This window comes from Lytechinus variegatus, chromosome 3 (assembly GCF_018143015.1).
Source record: "Lytechinus variegatus isolate NC3 chromosome 3, Lvar_3.0, whole genome shotgun sequence".
NCBI classification, from domain to species: domain Eukaryota; kingdom Metazoa; phylum Echinodermata; class Echinoidea; order Temnopleuroida; family Toxopneustidae; genus Lytechinus; species Lytechinus variegatus.
In genome coordinates, this window is record NC_054742.1 from 73,761,326 (window position 1) to 73,784,397 (window position 23,072).

Sequence of the window (23,072 nt, forward strand, 5' to 3'; positions counted from 1 at the left end):
TTTAATGAGATAAGCACCAACTTTGATGTTTTGATTATTCATAAATTTGTTTTTTTTATCATTTTATTTAGGTTCACAAAACACAACGATGCGTCAACTATTATAGCGACTGGTATTTCACATGTGGCCAAGTAGGTCCTACATTGTTATAAGATCTTGCTAATTCATTCAAAGAAGAAAGGGTATAGAAATGCAACAAAACCTTCATAGAGTGTCCATTGTTGTGCTATTCTATTCACCCGGTGGTTGTTTCATAAAGCTGTTCGTAAGTTAAGAGCGACTTTAAGAACGGCTGGTGATCCTTTCTTGTGGTAAATTATGGTATATTCTTTGGCAATGGTTCAGTACGTAAAAAGGGATCACCAGTCGTTCTTAAAGTCGCTCTTAAGTTACGAACAGCTTTATGAAACGGCCCCCTGTACCCTGGTCTATGCAATATCTGCATCCTGCTATATGAGGCATGCTTAAATAGTACCTTGCTTTGAAATCTACCTATGAAAGGTCATTTTGACCCAAATTTTGACCCATGCGTTAACTCCGAACTGGTCTAACTCGAGTTGCAAGCCGGAGTTCTCAGTATCAGGAATAGGTAGTTTTCGCAAGTGCAACGGGGTCAGATTCTGCAACGTGGTACATCTATAGAAAATGCCAGTCAAATTACAATGGACACCTGACATATTTTTGTCAAAAGTTGGTGAATGGACGAGGACAGCATAATAATGTCCCCATGATTCAGACGGGACGAAAAATTGCAAATATGTCGTCTGTCCAGAGTTAAATGCCGGCCGCACAGACGTGTCGTTAGCCTCAGTGGCGTACCGTGAGTCACGGCATGGGGGGGGGACCAGCAAAAATATTGAGTCACCTAGTGAGCGCGCTCAGTTGCTAGGTTTGCTGATCTAACAGAAGGATAGTGTCATTAGACGAATATGTATGTCACTGATCACATAATGCGAGCGCGAAGCGCGAGCTGAAAATTTTTGATATTCAGACCTAAAAAGGGACATTATAGCAAATTTTGTAATCATGATATGACCTGTCTCGCTAAACAAACAATGCGAGCGCGAGCTGAAATTTTTGTTTATTGACCCCAAACAGACATTTTAAGGACTATATTTTTAGGAATATATTAAGAGTATACACATTTCACCATAGTAATCTAATGGGAGTGCCAAGCGCTTGCTGATTTTTTTTTAGAATTATATGCATCCAAACACATAAAGCACTTGTAGTAATTGTAATCATGATTAACATGCGCATCTCACTAATAAAATATTGCAAGCGCGAAGCGCGAGCTGAAAATTTAGGAAATTCAGACTTCGAGGGACACTTTTAAGGCTTGTTTGTAGGAATTCACGAAGACCATACGTATTTCACCAGCTAAATGACGCGATCGCGAAGCGTGAGCTGAAATTTTTGTATAAAACCCCATATATGGATATTTTAAGGACTATTTTTAAAAAAAAAATCTATTATGAGTACACATATCTCACCACAGTCATCTAATGCGAGTGTCAAGCGCATGCTGATTTAGTTAGAATTACACATAGAGACATACTTTTTGTAGTCATTGTAGCATGATTATCATACGCATTTCACTAGTCAAATATTGCGAGCGCGAAGCGCGAGCTGAAAAATTAGGAAATTCACACCTGAAGAGGGGCATTCTAAGGCTTGTTTGTAGGAATTCATGTAGACCATGCGTATTTCCTATAACCAAACGATGCAAGCGCAAGCTGATTTTTTTTATATTCAGATCAGAAAAAGGGATATTTCAAGGACTGATTTTAGTAATTCATGAAAAGCAGACATATCTCATTAATCCACTAATGCGAATGTAAGCGCGGACGGGAATTTTTTTCACATTAAGACCTTAAAATTATATGTCACTACATAAAACAATGATGATTCCAAGTGCGAGGAAATATATTTGGTGTATATTGACTTGAACACGAGAGGTTTTAGTACAACAGGATTATATATCTCGTTAAAACAGACAATGCGAGCATCAGGAACAATGAAAACAAAGGCCCTGAGCAAATTATGTTTCATAAAGTTATATTTTTTTATTTTCATGTAATATAGCATATCATAATTATAATGTAATATAACATAATTAACAATAATTTCTTCCTTCCCACTACGTTTCTCTCACTTTCTCCCTCTTTTTCTCTTTTTCCCCCGTTTTTTTTTTGGCCAGCTGATTGAGGAGGGCACGTGCCCCCATGCCCCCCTTAGTTACGCCACTGGTTATAGCCTATAACACGGACCTAACGGGGCGCTAGCAGTAAGCCCATGCAGTAACATCTTTCGGATCGTGAAGTCAAAACATTTATTTCAATGTGTAAGTAATGCATTGCCGTTGTAACATTGTATAGGCATCGCTGCCACATTATCGGTATAGGGACTCTAGTCTGTTAGCGCGTTGTGGTGCTAATTTTTATTTAGCACCAACGACGCGCTAACTACGTTTCTTTGCGGTCAGTACAGGACGATACTTCAGTTGATCCACCTATTAATTTCCACAAAGTCTTCTTTGTCATAAGGTCTTTGACAATAGATTCTCTACACACTAAGAAATAAAAAGGGTCAAAATTGAACCCCGCAAAATCAGCACCCTTTGTGGGAACGATATTTTTACAGGGGTGCTGATGTACCGGGGCTGATGTAAATTTGAAAAGCAACAAAAAAGGGGGTGCACTTCAAAATGTAGGTCAGTACTTTGGTCCCCAGAAATTTGAAAACCAATATATATATTTAGTTTTGGATTTGTGATGTCATAAACGAGCAGGTTCCCCATGTTATGTTATGTAACATAAATGCATGAATTTCATTTTTTTTATGGTTCTTGAAATGACATTTCATTGATTTTTTACCAAATCTATGTAGGAATGCTGCTCGCATATGACATCACAAATCAAATAATTGAAATTTTAATAACTTTTAAATTTTTGATGGATTTATCTCAGACCTTCGGCAATATATACATGTTTTTTCTGCTATTTTACGATTAACTTTTTGTCAGGGCGAACTTCCCCTTTCTACAGGACCGTGAGTAAAGAAATGGTAGGCAATTACATAGCGCCACCTATATTGAGAAAAATTATATACAGGGGTACATCAGACTATACGTGAAAATGAGCATGCATGTTTAACGTGAGTTGGCAAAATTAGGAGGATTTCTAGTCATCCTTTGAAATCATTTATGATAAAATATTTTCTTTATTTTGCGACTGACTGCTAGCATTTTGCAAGAGTATTAAAGAGCTTCTTGCTTGAACCATCACGAGAAAATTAAATATAGGGCTCTAGAGTTTTATTTAATTTTTCCTGCTCTAAATAATATATAATCATCTTCAAATTAAATCATGATAAAGAAAATTGGTGAAGAATAATGCCTCTGATCGCCTTTTTGGGTGTTTACCTGCACTTTTAATGAGGAGGAAAGCAACACATCCAAAGGGAGTCACAAACTTGAGCCAGATAGTTCTATTTGATAGACTGAAAAGACAGTGCTGGTCGGAAGCGGCAAGGGGGGGGGCATGGTTAGGGGGTGCCTCCATGAGGGCCAATTAAAGGCCCCTTGCCCCCCAGTACATAAATACACACTAAAGCATGGAGAGACGAGAAAGTAAGGGGAGAAACGGAAGGGAAAAAGAGGAGAGAAGAAAAGGGGAGGGGATAGAAAACGTAAGGGGTGAGAAGCAAAAAAAAATGGAAAGAGTGAGGGTAAAGGAACAAATGAGATGGAAAGGGAGGAGAAAAATAAACAGATGTAAATAGAGAGGGAGAAAGAGAAGCAAAAGAATTAAAAACAGCGGAGGATGAATAGAAGACAAGGGGAGTTAAAAACGGACAGCCTCTGCCCTTGTGTGTATATAGGGTGATAATATTCAGGGTATTCACGGGCGTTTTATCATTTCATAATCATATTTCCCCCACAAAGGAAATGAATTGTGCCCCCCCCCCTCTAACAAAGAAAAGAAAAGAAAAACAAGAAAATTGGTAAAGCCGAATAATGCATTTGATCGCCTCTTGTGTGTTTACATGCACGTTCGGGAGCCGGAAAGCAAGACATCCAACTAAAAAGAATGAAAAGAGGGAAAAAAGTAAGGAAAGGGAAATTACGAGAGAGAGAGGGGGAGATAAAGGGGAGAGGGGGAGGGGAGCACCGTGTCGATACGGCCTTAAATGCTCTACCACCCTGAATATTTGTTTTCTTTTCAAATGAAAGGGACTACTGATCTGTGCACTGAAAAACTATCAGAAGTGAAGGGCACATGAGAGTAATTCATCTGCGCGCAAAGCATGTCGGACAGGCGTAAGTAAAGATCACATGACTTTATTGATTAAAATAATTCATTAAAAATAGATCAAATATCTGTATATCAAAAGAAAAACGATAGAGATAATGCTATGTTCATACTCTTTCATAATTAAGGCGTTTGGGGAGGCCAGACTGCATTTTTGTATTTCATTTTGATTATTATTACCCACAATGCAGAACGGTTCTGGTTTTTCTGGCAATGAGCTGTGTGAGGGTGTGTGGGTGTGTGCGTGTGTGTATTTGAGTTTTTGTCAGACGTGTATCAATCAGCTATGATTATTTACGTCTGGGACCGACCTTTAACGTCACCATCCGAAAGACGTGATAAGGGTTCGAACCTCTTCATCAATTTGTAACTTCCCCACAGCTTGGTGGATTACAGGTGCACGCCACAACGCCCAGTTGGCCGAAATTATGGTTAGTCACTCTTATTTCAGGCCATTTAACTTTTGATTGAGCTGGGCAAGTACCTGATCAACATATCAAGTCTTAATGTACTGTTAATTGTAAATAATGTCAGCGAATTAAAGCAAAATCTATCCAGGGATTGATTTTTAATGATTTGTTTTTGATGAGCTATGAAATAACACGTGAGTGAATGGGGGTCTGTAATACTCATGCGAGCCCTGAAAGGGACCAATGCTGGAATGGAAGCTGCCCTCTATTGGCGGTTCACACAATGGGTAAAGAGAAGAACAAGAAGAAGAGGAAGGAGTGGATATTAGAATGGGAATGAAAATAGCAGGAAGAAAACAAATGTAAATATATATATATACAGTAGCGGACCGTGACCCGGCGAGACAAAGCATTGGGGGGGGGGGAGGGGCACTGCATTGTCTGAACAATGCTGTGCCCCCCCAATGCTTTGTCTACTCCGGGTCACAGTCCGCCACTGCATATATATATATATATATATATATATATGTCAAATGTGAAAATCATACATGTACAACAGCTTTTGCAACTCTTGTATTTAAATGTTTGAAAGTAATGAATGAAAGAAACAATGGCTATAAATCTATATAATTATATATACGTACGTTCGAACAAAGAAAAATATTAAAACGCTGCGGATGATATTTTTTTGGCTACAGCTACTGTTATGTGCAAATGGTTTATATGTCCCTTATTTTCTACATCCGAGGATAAACCTAGATCTAGATCTTGGCTCCCAAAGACCTAATTAACATTGAAATACGGATTAAAAGTTGCCAAAGCTTTCACTACAAAATGAATGTCATTTTTGGTTACTTAAATGCCTCAGAATAATACATGCCACAGCACCCCCAAGGATTTTTTTGGGGGTGCTTCAGCACCCTTAGCACCCCTGCTTCCCAGAGCCATGATCCGTGGGTCCAGGAACCAACATTTTATTGATTAGGCCCCTTACCCGGGGGCCCCTTAGGCCCAATCAAATTTTTATCCTTTCTGAAATATATGTTATATCGTTTCGAATCCGGGACATTTCCCATAATGCCTTTCACAGAGATGTACGATGTTCGGATAGCGATCTGAGAGGTCGGCCGCGATAAAGCATCATGAGCGATTTTATGCGGGTACCGATTTTGCTTCGCCGTTGATCTTGTGTAGCAAAAGTGTGCCGGTGGTACGTGTATTGTGTGTATACGCGCGACTGGGGTGTGGTGGTATACGGTGAATTTCTACGGAAGAAAGGCTTGCAGAACGGAATATCATTATTTTTGTGTGGAAAAATAACCTGTTTTGGACACTGCTGGACGGTGCAATTGTATCAGGATAACCAATTTTAAATGGAACTACCAAGGACTCTAGAGTTTGGAGAATAAAGAGGATATATCGACGGTTTGTGGACATTCAGACCGAGTGTCTGACCGGCTGTTGTAAACTTACTGGACTGTGCATAAACGTTATTTTATTATTCCAAAATGGGGTGCGCTACGAGCGCAGAAGATAAAGCGGCCGCTGAGCGGTCGAAAATGATTGACAGAAATCTACGGTTAGAAGGAGAAAAAGCAGCTAGAGAAGTAAAATTATTGCTCTTGGGTACGTATTGTGGATCACCATAGGCTAGCCTACTGAAAAATGAAAATTTAATCACACTGGCAAATGATGTGTTATTACAACATGAAGTGTGAAGTGACTGACACAGTCAGACTCAAGAGTTGGAAGTGCAGTGCCAGTGCAGTGGATGGAGTGGGGAATCTTGTTCACGTCACTGTTGCTGCTATATGAAATCGAATGAATAATAATATCTGTAGAATAACTAAAAATATGATGAATGGATGAAAATGAAATTCTAAAATGCATTTTAAATTTTTTATCATGTTAGCTAATTGCTTTTCACATGATCCACCTCTTGAGTCATAACTAAAACTGAAACTGACATTGACCACCTCTAGTCGTGCTAGTCTCGGTCTGACTGCAAGTTGTTGCTTTTGAGTTTTGTGTAAATGTCCAACTGCTACAAGTTCAACTTAAGCAATTACGAAAGAAATTGTGTCGGTGCAAGAACGCCCTAACTCCTTAGCAAAACATTATCGCCAACCACATCGGTGCAGAAATGGTATTTTTGTGCGGATGTGAAGAACGAAAGTGTTGTGTTAGGGCATTTTTGCTACGAAATGCTGCGTTCTCAATGAATTAGACAATACTGCCCACATGTCATAAACAAACTTTGATGTTCTCTTTTATATTTGGAAGTTCAGAGAAAAAAAAACATGGAAAAGTGATGTAGAATGTATTACGGTATACCCAGTTGTGTGTCCGGATGATCAATTTTAGAAAGTCATGTGGAAAAATTTACAAGCGAAGTTTCATCAATTTTTAGTACAAAATGTTATGAAATATAGAGAAAAGAGAACAAAATAGAAGATGATTTACAACTATTGAATTAATATTTTTAGTGTAATCCAAAGACAAAAAAGAAGGCTTCAAAAATATCAAGTGTCCGGACACCCGACTCCCCCATCCTACTGATTACTTTCATGAATTCAATCATATCAAAATCATTGTTTTCTTAGAAATTGATAAAATTCCAACATTACAATTCAGAATTACAAATACCCAAATGTTAAAATGAAAATAAAGAAAACAGGCCAGCATCATGAAAACAAAGTACTTTAGATATTGTCCTCTCAATAGAAAGCCGAGCTGAGAACAATGTGTCTGTAAACATATGTATGCTTACCTACATGTACGTGTACATGTTGTACATGTACAACGTACGTGTGTTAAGCCCATGCGCCTGCGCTTTGTCAAATGAGGGTATTGTCTACATACAGTGTGTACCTTGACTTTCCAAAGAGAGTGTGTAGTTAGAGCTGATGCGTCCATGAAATGGGGCCCCATCTTCCAAACTGAAGAACTTTTGTATTTGAAATTGTTTTTTTTATAGCCTCTGGTGCTGGAGACAGTAGACACTTGAGGCAGGGCTCGACATAAGCAGTAGCCTGGTGGCCCGGGGCAAGCAAATATAAGAGTCGGGTCACCAAAATTCTGTTTATAAAACCCACACTTGATATCTTGATTGGGCTACCAAAGTCTATGATGTCTATTGTTTTAGGGACACCAAATTTGCTTTGCGGGCCACCAAAATATATGAAATTAATGATTTGGTGGACTAATCGGGCCACCAAGATAAAAAAAATTAGTGTGGAGCCTTGCTTCAGGGGACACAGTCACCCAGTCTTATTTTAACCAAGGATTGGTGTTTTGCTCACTGCAGCAAATCTACAAGAAGTTTTCATATTTTCATGATAATTGATTGTCATATTAAAAAAAACATTCAGCCATTTGGTAACTACATTTACATGTATGTAATAATAATAATAATAATATTCCATCTATATACCGCAGTTACTATGTGCAATACTTGGTATCATACATGTATTATTTCTCTCTGAAGCTAACAAAGAATAACATTAACAAGAACAGGTTTTAGAATGGAGGTAAAAAGGGATGGAGAAGCTCAGAGATGCCAAGTTCAAAGACCAGCTCTGCGTGAGATTTTCTGTGCCATCTGAGTGAGATCACTAGGCTGTGATAGTTGCGTGAGACAGAGAGTTGAGGGGATGAACAAGAGTACAAAATGCTTGAGTCTCACGCATAATGCGTGAGACTTGGTAGCTCTGGATGCTGCTCAATAAAAGTATGACCTCAAGGAAAATTAAGCTTTTCTCCATGGTTCAGTGCAAATGCAGCATGCTATTTAGTGACCCTTATGTCAGGGTTAAGCCCCCTGCTTTATCAACTGGTAGCTTTGAATTTAAAGGACAAGTCCTTCCCAACAAAAAGTTGATTATTTGAATAAAAAGACAAAAATCCAACAAGCATAACGCTGAAATTTTCATCAAAATCGGATGTAAAATAAGAAAGGTATGACACTTAAAAATTTTGCATCCTGGTCGGTATGCAAATGAGGAGACTGACGGCATTGTCAACTCCCTTTTGTATTTTATTATATGAAATATGAATGAAATATGAGATATTCAAATTGTCTCATTGTCAAGTGAAACAACGTTTAATACCTCACTGAACATGTAGAATTACCATTGTTAAAGAACAAGTCCACCTCAAAAAAAATTGGGTTGAATAAAAAGATAAAAATCCAACAAGCACAGCACTGAAAATTTCATCAAAATCGGATGTAAAATAAGAAGTTATGACATAATTTTAAAGTTTCAATTAATCCCACAAAACAGTTAAATTGTATATGCACATCCTGGTTGTTATGCAAATGGGGAGAGTGATGACGTCATCCACTCACTATATCTTTTGTATTTTATTATATGAAATATGAAATATTCTAATTATCTCCTCATTGTCAAATGTCAAGTGAAACAGTAATTAATTCCTCCTGGAACATGTGGAATTAGCATTGTTCAATAGTACTATATGATTCAGTTACATGTTTAGTCTGTCCCTATGGTCAAATCTGTAAAAAATGAAATATTAATTCAAACAATAAACAAAAGAAATAGTGAGTGATGGACATCATCGACTGACTCATTTTCATGTCACTGAGTTGTGCATATCACTGTTTTGTGAAAAATAAGCAAACTTTAAAATGTCATAACTTTCTTATTTTCCATCCGATTTTGATGAAATTTTCAGTGTTATGCTAGTATGATTTTTCTCTATTTATTCAAATCAACATTTTGCTGGGGTGGACCTGACCTTTAAATACTGTACATGTTTATTGTGGTTCAGTCAAGTTGGTCCTTATTGTCGAATCCATAAAAAATGAATTATTGTATAATTCAAACAATAAAAAAATAAAAGAAATAGATAGTGAGGAACATCATCAACTGTTTCATTTGCATGTTTCTGAGTTGTGCATATCAGAAAAACTTTAAAATGTCATAACTTTCTTATTTTACATCCGATTTTGATGAAATTTTCAGCGTTATGCTAATTTGATTTTTCTCTATTTATTCAAATTAAAATTTTGGGGTGTACTTGACCTTTTAGAGTCAATGAACTTTGCCTTTGGCCACGTCGGGGGGGGGGGTATTTGTTGATTTGCGATCATAACTTTGAAAGTTTATGGATTTAGTTCATGAAACTTGGACATAAGAGTATCCATCATGAGTTTCAGGTCACTTGACCAGGGTCAATGGTCATTTAGGGTCAATGAAATTTGGCCAATTTTTCTGTTGAATTGCAATCATAACTTTGAAAGTTTTTGGATACAGTTCATGAAATGTGAACATACATGTACATGTACATGTAGTTTAGGCCCTTCAGGGGTTATTAAGGGATCATCTTGCACAAGTCTTGGGTCACATTCTGATCAAGGTCAAAAGTCATTAAGGGACAATGAACGTAGTATTTTATTATCATGTGATTTTTTTTTTGTGAATGATTATTCTAATGTCGTTTTCAAAGTCAGCACTGCTGCTATACAGTGCGTCCCGGAAAAACGAATCGATTTATCATAACGTAATTACAAATACAATAGACAAGTGACCTACCAATGTAAAGCTGAGAATCTCCTCTTTCATCTCATATACTTAGATTATTCCCCATTCACGCATGAGTAAGCAAAAACAATTTGAAGAAAGGATACCAAAAACTAATTTGGTGGGGAGGGGGGGAGGGGGGGTATCTGAATTTTAAAAAGAAAATCACATGCCTAAAAAGTTCAATATCTGCTCATTTATTTGATACCTTAATAACAAAAAGGTCAAGAAGTAAAAACGTTATGTTCCCTCGAAACAATGCTTGTATTTCCATAATTTCATTAAATAAACATGTTTTCATTGGTTTCCCACAGAAGCTATCGCATGGTTACAATGTAACAAAAGACTTAATGCATGGCTGATCGTCAACAACACGGATTGTCAAGTGAGATTGAACGCTAGACTGTAGAACCTCTTAATTTTATTAAATTATTGAAATTTAAGCCTTATTTCAAATAACCAGACCTTTGTTACATGTATTTCTTGACCATTTTCTGTATTGAGGAATCAAATTACAGAGCAGATATTGAACTTTTTAAATATATACAGCCCGCCAAATGACTTTTTGATATCCCCTCTTCAAATTGTTTTTGCTCACTCATGCGTGAATGAGAAATAATCTAAGTAATTTCAGATGAAAGAGGAGATTCTAAGCTTTACAATGGTAGGACATTTGTCTATTGTATTTGTGATTAAGTTATGATAAATCATCAATAAATCATGGATTTGTTTTTGTGGGATGCACTGTACATAGAAACGCATAATGCCGGCGAGACGGCCAGAGGCGCTCAACTTGTTGTGTTATATGATAAATAGGGGTTAAGAGAGTGCAATGTGAAAAAAAATTAATGCTTAATTATATTTACAAGCTTACACCTTGTACTAATAATTTCATTTCCCCCCCTTTCTTCTCACTTCCAGGGGCTGGTGAATCAGGGAAAAGTACAATAGTAAAACAAATGAAGTAAGTACTTGCATTCTGAATTTTGGAGGAAATAAAGCAAATTGTTGCAGTGTTTAATGTCAGTCTGTGCTTTGTAATTTGAATCCATTTGTATACTGTAGTTTGTGTGTACATGTCATGTATACATGTTAGTTTTGAACTTTTTGTACAATGTACATGTAGCTTGAAAACTACATGTACATTAATATACGTAAAAGAATATAGGCAATTGTAATTCTGTAAATGTGTGCATTATCTACAATGTAGCTACATGTACATGTATATGCACATGCCAAGAAAGATGTTCCAAGTATTTTTTATTGCCAAAAAAGGTAAATATCAATTTTCATTCTTAAAAACTGATAAATATCCCACTATGTATTTTCTTCACCTTTTGACTTGAATGGATAGAAGATTATAAGATCCATTTACTCATCTGAGTTCTGTATTAACATACCGTAAAACAGGTTTGCAATTATTCACTTTAATTGTAGCGATGGACAGTCAAGAACATTGTTGCATGTTTCTGATCATAAACCAGTCAGAGTAATTTTTTCATGTTTTCTATTCAGTATGTTTACGGGCCTTGAATTTCCTCTCAATAAGGCTCAGGGGCCCGTAACACAAAACTTAGCAATGATCGTAGAACAATTTTCTATGATTGATTCCATTAACTACAATTTACAATCAATCGTAAAAATCAAGCGTACATGTACGATCAATCGCTAACCTTTGTGTTACGGGACCTACAAGTTAATCAAAAATCAGTGAACCCCACCACAAAATGCACTCCTTCATGCTGAAAATACATGGGGGTGGTGGGCGAATTCACCCCGGAAATGCCTAAAGTCGCCCTCGAAATCACCCAAAATCATGCTTTCGGGGGCGACATTAAATCTTAATGTCTCCCCCGAAATTATTGCCGAGCAATAACAACTCAGTGGCCTGCGATCGCCATATGCTCAATCTCCGCTTACCATATAAAAATGATAAAAAAATCCGCTCTCAAAATCATGAACAAGCCTTGGAAATAGCGAGGAGCACAGTTTCAAATTCCGAAGTTGCATCTTTTTTTCTGTACCACGTGTTTCCATGCAAATGGTATGAAAGAAAATCAGCGCAATGGTCGGGAAATGGTTGCATGTATAGGGGTCCATTATGACTTCCACCATGTGTAATTATCCAATGCACATTTTCCCCTAAAGATATCACAATTCGTGATAACATAATTCGAATTACACAGGAAATAAATCCCAGAGTCTAGTAACCTCGCATTAGTGAGTTGTCGTTCGGCTTTGCTTTTCAAAATGGCCAAGTAATATCCAAAATAACTTATCTTATTTGTTAATTATAACTTAAAAATCATTTGTTTTATTTTTCCAGGGGATAAGGTAAATATCAGACAATAAATCATCAAACAAAGCTCCATCTATTTTATTAGGCCGGCGGGAGGCTCACGCATGTACGCATTGGCGCTTGTACTACATGTAGCTAGCCAGTCTGAGCTCTGTCTCTCTGCCAGAGCTCTGGGGGACAATTTGCTCAGTAAAGGCCTCGATGATGGTGATTTTCTGTTTCTGACAGAGTTTACATTTCGGGTATATTGTTTTCAAAACTGCCAATAAAGTTTGATGATTTCTTCATTGTCATGTATATTTAAGTTATGAGTTCATTCTCACCAAATTTAGACTCCTCCATAGAGAAATGCAATTTTCGTGACATCTGCGTTTTCAAAGAACTTCAGGAAAAGTTAGGGTATGTGGGCCTTTATTACATGGCCGAGTACAGGTTATTGCACAGGAATAGATGGAGTAGAAATTAGATATTGAATTTATTTATATCCAAGTTCAACTCACAGTCACAACCACATCCAAGATTCTAAGCATGAAAAAAAATAGCTTAAAAATCATACAATATCAAAATTCATTAATAAGTGAACAGGTATTCCTCAAAATACAAAAAATTGAAAATGCAGCCCCCCCAAAAAAAATAATTAATGTTTTCCCTGTAATATTAGATCACCTGACCTCTCAATTAAATGTCTAAAGCATCACATGGCAGAACTTGATCACTTCGAATACAGTGTATGTTCATTTCCTGGTGGGATTCACTAACATTTGAGCATCACTGTAAAGTTTTCAGGGATGTCCAAAGGATTGTTGCTGAGACTGTATTCAGTCTTTCTACAATAATGATACATGCATGCAGAACATTGCAAATTTGCTCATTATGGTTGTCCAAAGGATTCTTGGTGAGACGAAGTCGATTCAGTGCTTCTATAATGCTGTTGCAAATTATGCTTTGCAAACTTGCTCATTATGCATCACAATATAAGGTTGCTATGGACTACGGCAGTTTGTAATGCACTCACCAGATGATAATGCATGGTAGAAGTACTATTACACCTACCTGCTATAGTAGTCTTTGGTGTATGTACATGTATGTGATGTACCATTACACAGGAAATGGTGGAATTGAAAAAAAACTTGGGCATTTTTTTTTTCCTTTCTTCAAAGAAAATACTCTACCCTGCTACATTGTACAAAGATGTAGTTTCTACCAGTCCATCTATTTTACCACCTCTTTCATTTCTTTTCATTTGTCAAAATAGGATTATACATGAAGAAGGGTATTCTGAAGAAGATTGTAGGCAGTATAAACCAGTGGTATACAGTAACACAATTCAATCGATGATAGCCATCATCAGAGCGATGGGTTCACTCAAGATTGATTTCGGAGACACAGAAAGAGCAGTAAGTACAATAGTACAATGTAGTTTAATGCTTTTTATGCTATAATATTTTTTTCCTCTTTAAAGAGAAATGCCAGTAATTGCAGTAAACACTGCTTTCATGAGAAAGTCTGTAAAATAAGGCTATAATTGTCAGTATATCATCGAGGATCTATATCTGGTACAGTTACATTTACTGAATTTTGTGAAATCTTGAAATCTATGCTGAAAAATGTTCACACTGAAGATCACCAACACAGAAAAGCGCATGTGGGACAGTGTATAATTACTGCATTGAATGTCGGGCCCGATGCTTGACCCGAATCCTGTGCTTATTTGCTGATTTCTCAGCAGTTACACAATTTCTTCCAGAATCCTTTGGCACATATGTTTTATCTATACAAACAGACACTTTGGTGGTCATTTCAATGGATTCTGTAAGAACTCATTTTGATAAAGTTACCAAAACTTGCATTTACCTTCAACATTAAAGTGAATGGGGATTTAATGGGGCTTTTGTAATCTTTTGGGCATTTTTGAGGCTAAATCGCCTGGAGCCCCAGTTTGATTTTTTTCCTTATGTTGTATGGTTGATACATGTAGTTGGCCATTCTTGGTATGTTGTGTGCATTGCTCTTGACATTTCAGTAGCTATACATGTAGGCATCATTTAATCCTACCATAAAAAAACAATGACAAAATATAAATGAAAGAATGAATAACTAATATAAATAATTTAGCTAACTAAATGAATGAATAAATGAATGAATGAATGAATAAATAAATAAAAAATTAAGTTCAGCCAAATATGTTTCTCTTTCACACAATAGTTAGAAATGTTGAATCATGGATATTGGATCATAAATCTTTGATCTAAATTAAATTTATGATTCATACATATGCAATTGCACCAGGTTTATTTTTTGCCTGCATTTGTCATTTTTTAATTTGCATCATGAAAGGTTACATTAGTTCCTCATATTTCTATGATATATAGATTTGCAAATATGGCTTTCTTCCATGATTTAAATAATTATGTGTGGATATATCGATGCAGGCGGAGCCAAAATATTTCATTTCATCTATATGATTCTTTTTTTGTGAAACGTATGTAATGCATTTAGCCACAGATTGCAGTTTGGATGAGTTACATGTATATTTAGGGATAGTACATGTACATGTACTTCATGTTAATTGCATACACAGACAGTGCACACACATTGGTTTGGAACTTTGGAGGCAAAGATGTGCGAGACATATTTTGTGAGTGCCGGAAATCGTGTTGCCATGGTAACAACAAATTACATGTATATGCCCAAAATAAGATAGAACACTTGCAGTTCAAACTACTACCCTTTTTACACGTACGCTAAAATTTCCTTAACCCCATACTATAGGTGGGGCTAAATTGCCATTTAGCCCCACCTACGTGTATAGTACGGGGTTAACAGAATTTCATTTTTGAGGAGCGCGATCACGCCGGCGCTCCTACCGTGCTCCTTAAGAAAAATAAGGAGAGCAAAAAATCGTGCTCCTAAAAAAAAAAAAAAAAGGAAAAAAAAATGCTAAAATTTCACAATTTACATCTTTAAATCCATGAAATGGCATTCTTTTTTTTCCATAATTCCTTGAAATTACTTTGATTTAGTTGTAAACTATCAGAAAAATGAAGAATATTCATCTCTTTCCCGCCTTTGATTTTAATTTAAACTCGGTAAATGTTGCAGTCCCATGTAGTCCCATATGTAGATTTTCATGGCAACACCATGGAAGTCTACATGTGGGACTACAATATTTACCGAGGTAAGTTCAAATCAGAGTCGGGAAAGAGGTGAATATTCTTCATTTTTCTGATAGTTTTAAACTAAATCAAAGTATTTTCAAGGAATTATGGAAAAAAGGCCATTTCTTGGATTTAAAGATGTAAAATGTGAAATTTTAGCAATTTTTTTTTTTTTTTTTTTTGCAGGGGCGCGTATGACGTCTTGTAAACGTATTGACGTGTCCCAGGCCTAGTTTCACCACAGATTAATTAATAGCTAACACAGCCATTGCATATATACACCATGTACAATGTTAAGAAAAATCTACAATTTGTCATACATGATAGTGAGCTCCTCACGGAGAGCGATTCTGAGAAGCTCAGTTGAGCTCCTCAAAAAAATAAGGAGAGCGATTTATTGAGCTCCACGAAATTATAAACGTGAAGGACTGGGTTAAGCTTAGCCCACTTTCTTTTTACACAGCATTTTTGCAAAGTGGGCTAACCCCACCTTTAGTACGGGATTATTTGGCCCTGCAAAAAAGCAGGGTTATCCCAGTAATTGCTGTGCTAAGAGCGATAGTATGGGGTTAAGATCGCTAGTGTAAAACGAATGTGGGCAATAATATAAAGCTTAACCCCGTACTATAGATGCTAAATAGTAAATAGTGGTAGTAAAATACGAGCTGTGATTGGCTGGATTTGTACCACGTGACCTCCCTTCAAAAAGTTATATTGTACATATGTACAATATAACTTTCGATTTTTGGATGGCAAAATCCATGATGGGGGGCTTAGATTGAGGGATCTATTTACTATAATAAATAGTGAACGTTCTATCATACAACATTACTGGACTATATGAACTCCAAATATAAAATTATCCCTCGTGCAAGCCTATTTCACCTCGGCCTTCGGCCTCGGAGAAATAAACCTGCACTCGGGATAATTTTATATTTGTCGTACATATAATCCAGTATATTGTACAATAGATTGTACACTATTTATATAATAGCAATTTAGCCCCACTTATAGTACGGGTTAAGGAAATTTTAGCACGTGTGTAAAAAGGATACGAGTGAAGTACTTGTACTACGAATGATCGATAAAAACCACTAGTCCGGGGTTAACGAGTTTCGTGTGTAAAAAGCAAGCATTCCTTATCCGGGGTTAGCAATAACAATTTGGCATGTGTGAAAAGAAAAAAAAATAGTAAGGGGTTAAGGATAGTACGGGGTTAGCGATAGTCCGGGGCTAAGAAAATCCTGTGTAAAAAGGGTATACATGTACTTGGTCACTTTTCAAACAATTATCAAACAATTCTCATGAAATTTGGCTCACACATTGGTCTTGAGGTAAAGATGTGCGGGACATATTTTGCATGTGTCAGAAATCATGTTGCCACGGTAACAATTTATATGAAAATTAGGCCAAAATCTTCTGCATGTAGTTCAAACTATTTCATCAGTTTTTTACCAATTCTCATGATATTTTGCTCATACATAGATCTTTGGGTAAAGATGGGCATGATATATTTTGTCCATGTGTTGGAAACTGTTGCCATGGTAACGGCGTAGGGCAGGGGTATTACTATTAATCACCATCAGTGATACGTACATGTAGTTCTAGTTTTAGCTTGGTTTTCAGGGGTTGGGGAGGGAATACGTCATTTGCCAACTTATCCGTTTAAAAAGTTAAATACATGTACATGTAGGCTTTCTATCCCTTTGACTTTTGGGTCTGGTCTGGGTCTTTAAAGTTGCGCAGGGACAGTGATTTTCCGCGATCGCGGAAAACGGACGGATTCACGGAAATGGCCTTTTGAAACGGAAAGTGGCATTTCAAACGGAAAATCACGGAAAACATATTTTTCCTCAAAATACACAGAACAGCAACATAAATTACTCCAAAATCTCAACAAAAAACATAAATTACTCCAAAATCTCAAGAAAAAACAAATATTAAATGGCCACAAAATCTCACAAAACACGATCTCACTTCACCACAATCACAACAAAATCAACACATCGTGACTGCTCTTCACTCCTTCACACCCGATCGTACCCCTCGCCCCGGTCCTTCCCGGCCGCTCTGGCAGGTTACGGTCGATCGGCATTCACATGCAGGTCGTGTTTTGCTGCCCTCTACGTTTGAAAATGTATAGCACGATCTTGAAATCCAAAATGGCGGATAGAATGAAATCGTTGACTGCTCGAAACGATGTTCAAAACCCCCCAAAATTATGTCCAAAACCCCCCCAAATTATCTATAAAAGTTTTTTTTTTTTTTTTTTTTTAATTGTGTTTTATTGATATTCAAAATCACATATAATCACAATATTTACATCTAAAAGTTCATTCAACAGTGAAATAATGCCAGAAATGTGAAAGGTGAGGATGTATTCATGTTAGATATATGTATCAAAATATTTTTTGTGCCTGCATAGATCCGATTACAGCGGATTCTACTGTGTTGTTGGTACAGTGACAGATCCAAATTTTGACCAGCGCGAGCGTTAACTTGTGTTATTGCTACTGGAATTTTCACTTTTCCGTGTGTTCAAAGTCTATGGGGAAACGGAATTTCCGTTTTCTGACATGCCGAAACGGAATTTAAGATTTTCTGAAACGGAAAAGGCAATTTTTAGAAACGGAAAATCACTGTCCCTAGTTGCGCACACATGTATTCTACGCTACAGTACGTCCCCCAGTTTCAAAGCCTCATTCTGCCTGTAGGAAATAAAACATCACCAGCACTTGGTCACCTTGACCCCTGAAACTGATCAATTAGTCAGCTCACATGCTCTCACATACATGGCATGGATTTCAAGGAAGTAATAAAATTCAATTTTTGGAATGGCCCGTCTGTCTGGAGCGAGGCATGCAGCTGGTGTGATGCCCGTGCATAGCTGAAGCTGAGATGTTGGGGAGGTAATGAGGCCGGACGAGTAATGTCATTGATGGCAATCCAATAACACCACGGCTATTCCTCGTCACAGCTGCAGATTCTGATGAAACCTTATTGTGCTGTCCTACTTTTATGTATATCTTTATTGCGATGCTCAGACATCTTATAACGATACTCTCATTGAACGTCGCCCATTCTATTGATTGCTTGCTTCCATTATGTTGTTGACGTTATGAACTTTTGAGTAAAAGTAGGCCTCAATCCACAACATGATGTGCACATGTTTTTTTGTATGTTTTATGCGGTGAGGGGAGCAGGACATAGTGTTAACTAAAATCTCTTTCTCACTAGTTTTCCATCACAAATGTTGACTTTATACATGTACATGTACTACTTGTACAAATGAAAATGTAAACTACATGTAGCCCAAATTACAAGAAGATACATTTTTTAAGGGCCTACATTGTATTAGTATTTACAGACAAATATTGTTCATGGATTTGGTAGTGTACATGGAGGGCATACAATGTACATGTACAACGTACATGTACGTGTAGGCCCATATTGCTTTAAACATGTACATGTACAGTACATGTATACATGAGCAAAAAGAAAAAAAATGCATTCAAATCCTTTATATGCTGACCATAAGCGTTTGTAGGCTTACTTTGTACAATGTGCATGTTCCGTAGGCCTGTATAGGCCTATTTGAGACAGAACCATTACATGTAGGCCTATACATGTACATCCGGAAGAAGCGAGTATTGTCAGGATATCCTGTTTCAAAAGCCCTCAAAAAGCTGCATGTACATGTACCTGAAAAACTGGGATAGGCTTATACATGTAGGGTCTTATACACATATTGGAATAATATTACAGGGATATCACTCTTCAGGAAAAGTTGAGATTTCAGACTTTATTGATTAATTTCCAATCGTAAAGACTATTTTTTGTGTACAAAATGTCTCATTCTACATGTATAGGATTTGATTATGATTTTCAACTTTTATCATCAATTCTACACTGTTAAGGTGCTATCACTGTATTACGATGCAAAAATTCTAAATGCAAAAATTGTGTGTTCGTGAATGATGTATTTTAATAATACACTGTAAATAGCAACAAAATATTTTACCAACTTCAGTTCTAAGAAATATTCTCGCAATGGGCCCTGCTAACATGATAATTAATTAATACGATATTGGGGGTAGGCCTACATGTATTTCATACTCAGTCATTCAAAGACTCTCAGTTGCCATGGAAATGACCTTCCAGATGTACATGTATGTAAATGTAATGCACATTATGGTGCACCAGCAATAATACCTGCAATTATTTGCTTGATGTACATGTACATGTGATGGACTCGGAACTGTAATTGAAAACAGTGTTGAAAACTTTTAGCAGATGAAGAAAGAGGGGATGGGAACATAATGAATGTACATCTTTAGCAAGAAACTTTGATGAAATTGAAAAGAATTTTTTATGAGTCGAAATTCTATTATATATTGTCTGCCAAATACATGTACATGTACAGGCCTACATATTGCCTACAATATATAGGCCTATATTTAATGTCCATTCAATCATTACCGTTCCTCCATGATTATACACTATTTATCCTTCTGAACAGCACAGCATCATTTATTTATTAAATGCACTTAATAAATCTAATTTGTTGTTGACCAGGAATCGCAGATGGTGAGTCCATTTTCAATTTTTACTGATGACATACAGTAAACATTGATGATGACTACTAATAATATTAATATAATGGTACAAAATTATTTCGTGAATTAATATATATCAGTGATCTTGGACCCACTAATAATTGCAGATTCTTAATTTTTGATTGATTTGTTATACACAAGAATCATGACTGATCTCTTTATATTGTGTTTTTACAATTCTATGAAATATGTTGATCGCCTATGTACGTTCTCATGTTGCCCTATCGATTCTATCATTAAAATTGTGTCTTTCTTTTCATATGTCGTACGAGACTGTAAAACCTCTTACAGTGGAGCGTGGTACTAAACCAATTCAATAGCAGTTTTGAGTGTATGCTGCATTTCCTTGGACTCGAGCAAACTTCCCGACTAATTTTAATATTCTTGATAGTTTGTATATTTGCAAATTTATCCTGTAATTGTCTTGGGAAATAAACGTAATTGCATGAAGAAATTTGGAAAAGCAAATAGACTTAATAATATAAGAGGATTAATTTCTAATGGTAATTTTGTTCCAGTAATATTTTAGGGGGTTTGATCAAATGAATGTACATTGTACATGTAAATAAATCAAAAGAGTGGCATGTAATAGCGTACATGTACATACATGTACATGTATGTATGTGTGTAGTGTATATAGGCCTGCACATGTGTTTTTGTAACAGAGTGGCATGCTTTACTTTCAAATATTTTTCGATCTACATGTAGGACAATTTTTATTTTACAAATGTCAAGTGAGCACTTACATGTACATGTATTTGTTTGGCGTCATCTGTGCCTGGGAGGCGAAAAATGAACTGAATCACTATGACCCGCGGGTCTCTCCTTCCGATATACATGTAAGTAGGCGGTTTCAAACCGCCTCGATCACAAGAATCCCCGTTAAATTACGAGAACTTTTTAAGGCTAAAAAATACCCGTTAATTATTCCTGCATTCACACCGCCCCGAAACACATCCTTCGGGATAAGTTCCCGAAGTTACGAGCATGCGCAGTGTGGTCTGATAAGCAGGCAAGGCGGGAGATTCAAAATCTCTAGCCCAGCAGCCACCCACGCCGCCGCGCCCAACGACACGCTGGGATAAAAGTTCCCGTAATTTGCTTTCACATCGCCAAAATACCTGCGACCTTGGAAAAATCCCCACGAAAGTTCTCGTAATTTCGCCAAGTACCTACTATTTAGCGGGTATTTTCTTTCGGGGAGATTACGCGTAGTTTGCTTTCACATTACCAAAATACCTGGTATTTTCTGATCGGGGTAAATTTCCCGATCAGAGAATACCTGGAACTGGCGAACTTCGAGGCGGTCTGAAACCACCTACTGATGGGGGGAGTGCAGGTGGACTACTACACCAGGGTTTCCCCCTACTCTTATACAAATAGTCCAGTGGGTTCTTTAAGTTGAATTAAGAAGGGGGTGAGTTTCCATTAATATGGGTTCCACACACAATATATTATCAGTAGTTCAAACAGATACCTGTAGCATGTCACAAAAATCCTCTGCCTTGATATTTTGCTTTGAAAGTCTATGAAATTAGCCACCTGTCAGAGCCCGAGAGACGAGTGTACAGAAAAATCACTCTGAGTGTGACGTCACCGAGGGGAATTTAGTATTAGAGGTGCCCGGATGTAATACAGAAATGCTATGCAGAGAGAGAAAGATGATTCTACAATTTTTTTCCAAAGCAACTCTAATCAAACAAGTAGGAATCATATGTACAAATCTTTACTTTCCCTGTATAAAAAACAGTATTAATAACTATCATGAACTCTTAAATCATGATATAAGATTGCAAACAGTTATTGAATGATATTTTCACTATTTTTTCTATTTTATCACAATGTTCCATCAAGTGAGTAGCTGGAAAGTAATTCTGGCGGCTAGCTCAGCTCTGCGCGCGCTGCACGCCTATACAATACACACAACACCCAGGCATTGAGTGTACGGTAGTGGGGTCTGTAGTGGTCTGGTATGTCGACCCGCAGTTCATGACCATGCAGCGATCCCCTGGCGTCTTTTTCTTCTTTCCTTTTGTCGTTGACTCCATTTTTATATCCTCTGGATCATTTCCACTCATGCACATTCCAAAGAACAATCTTGAATCAAACGTATTATTCTTCTCGGCCTTCCGAGTTTTTTTCTATATTTAATTACGCTAGAGGTCACTGTCACACATACAAACGCAATTCGCAAGTGAGTTGAAGACAGCAAGAAAGGTATGCGGTACGGTAGCTCGACAGCTAGCTGCGCGGGAGCGGGCGGCACAAAGCAATTCCGCAACCAACTGTGTTTTTTGCAAGAGCCACGTCACACGCGGATAATATGTTGTAATTACACGTTTGCTACGTTGTCGACTGGTGAGAAGATCTCGATCAGATTTCATATTATTCGTCTCGTAATTATTCCTTAAGGGTCTATGGTATCATTCTGAGGGAATTTACATATTTGGAATAATAGTACGGCCATAAATATACTTTAAATAATTTCCTCTTTGCAAGTTCTATAGCTCGCAGATACAACTTCAATTGCAGTTTATTACATAATGACTTGTTTCGCCACGGACACAGTCCGGAAGAAAACAAGGCATTAAAATCGTCTAAAATTGCTACAAAGAAGAACAGTTTTAACAATGTACATGTAGGGACATATTATTGACTATATGTCTTTGAACTTCCTTTCAATATCGTTCACATAAAATCAATAGCGATAAACTGAAGTTTTGACACTAAAGT

General features: G+C 37.0%; 1 protein-coding gene across 1 annotated transcript in view; it reads left to right on the plus strand.

Annotated features, from left to right (window-relative positions):
• The first annotated feature begins 5,812 nt into the window (after window positions 1-5,812).
• LOC446190 (guanine nucleotide-binding protein G(i) alpha subunit) overlaps window positions 5,813-23,072 on the plus strand; it is a 64,191-nt gene continuing 46,931 nt past the window's right edge. Inside the window, exons 1-3 of the mRNA XM_041604792.1 lie at window positions 5,813-6,349; window positions 11,188-11,230; window positions 13,821-13,962. Of these exons, the coding sequence (XP_041460726.1) occupies window positions 6,232-6,349; window positions 11,188-11,230; window positions 13,821-13,962 (303 nt within the window). The 5' untranslated portion in view covers window positions 5,813-6,231. The remainder of the gene's footprint in view (window positions 6,350-11,187; window positions 11,231-13,820; window positions 13,963-23,072) is intronic.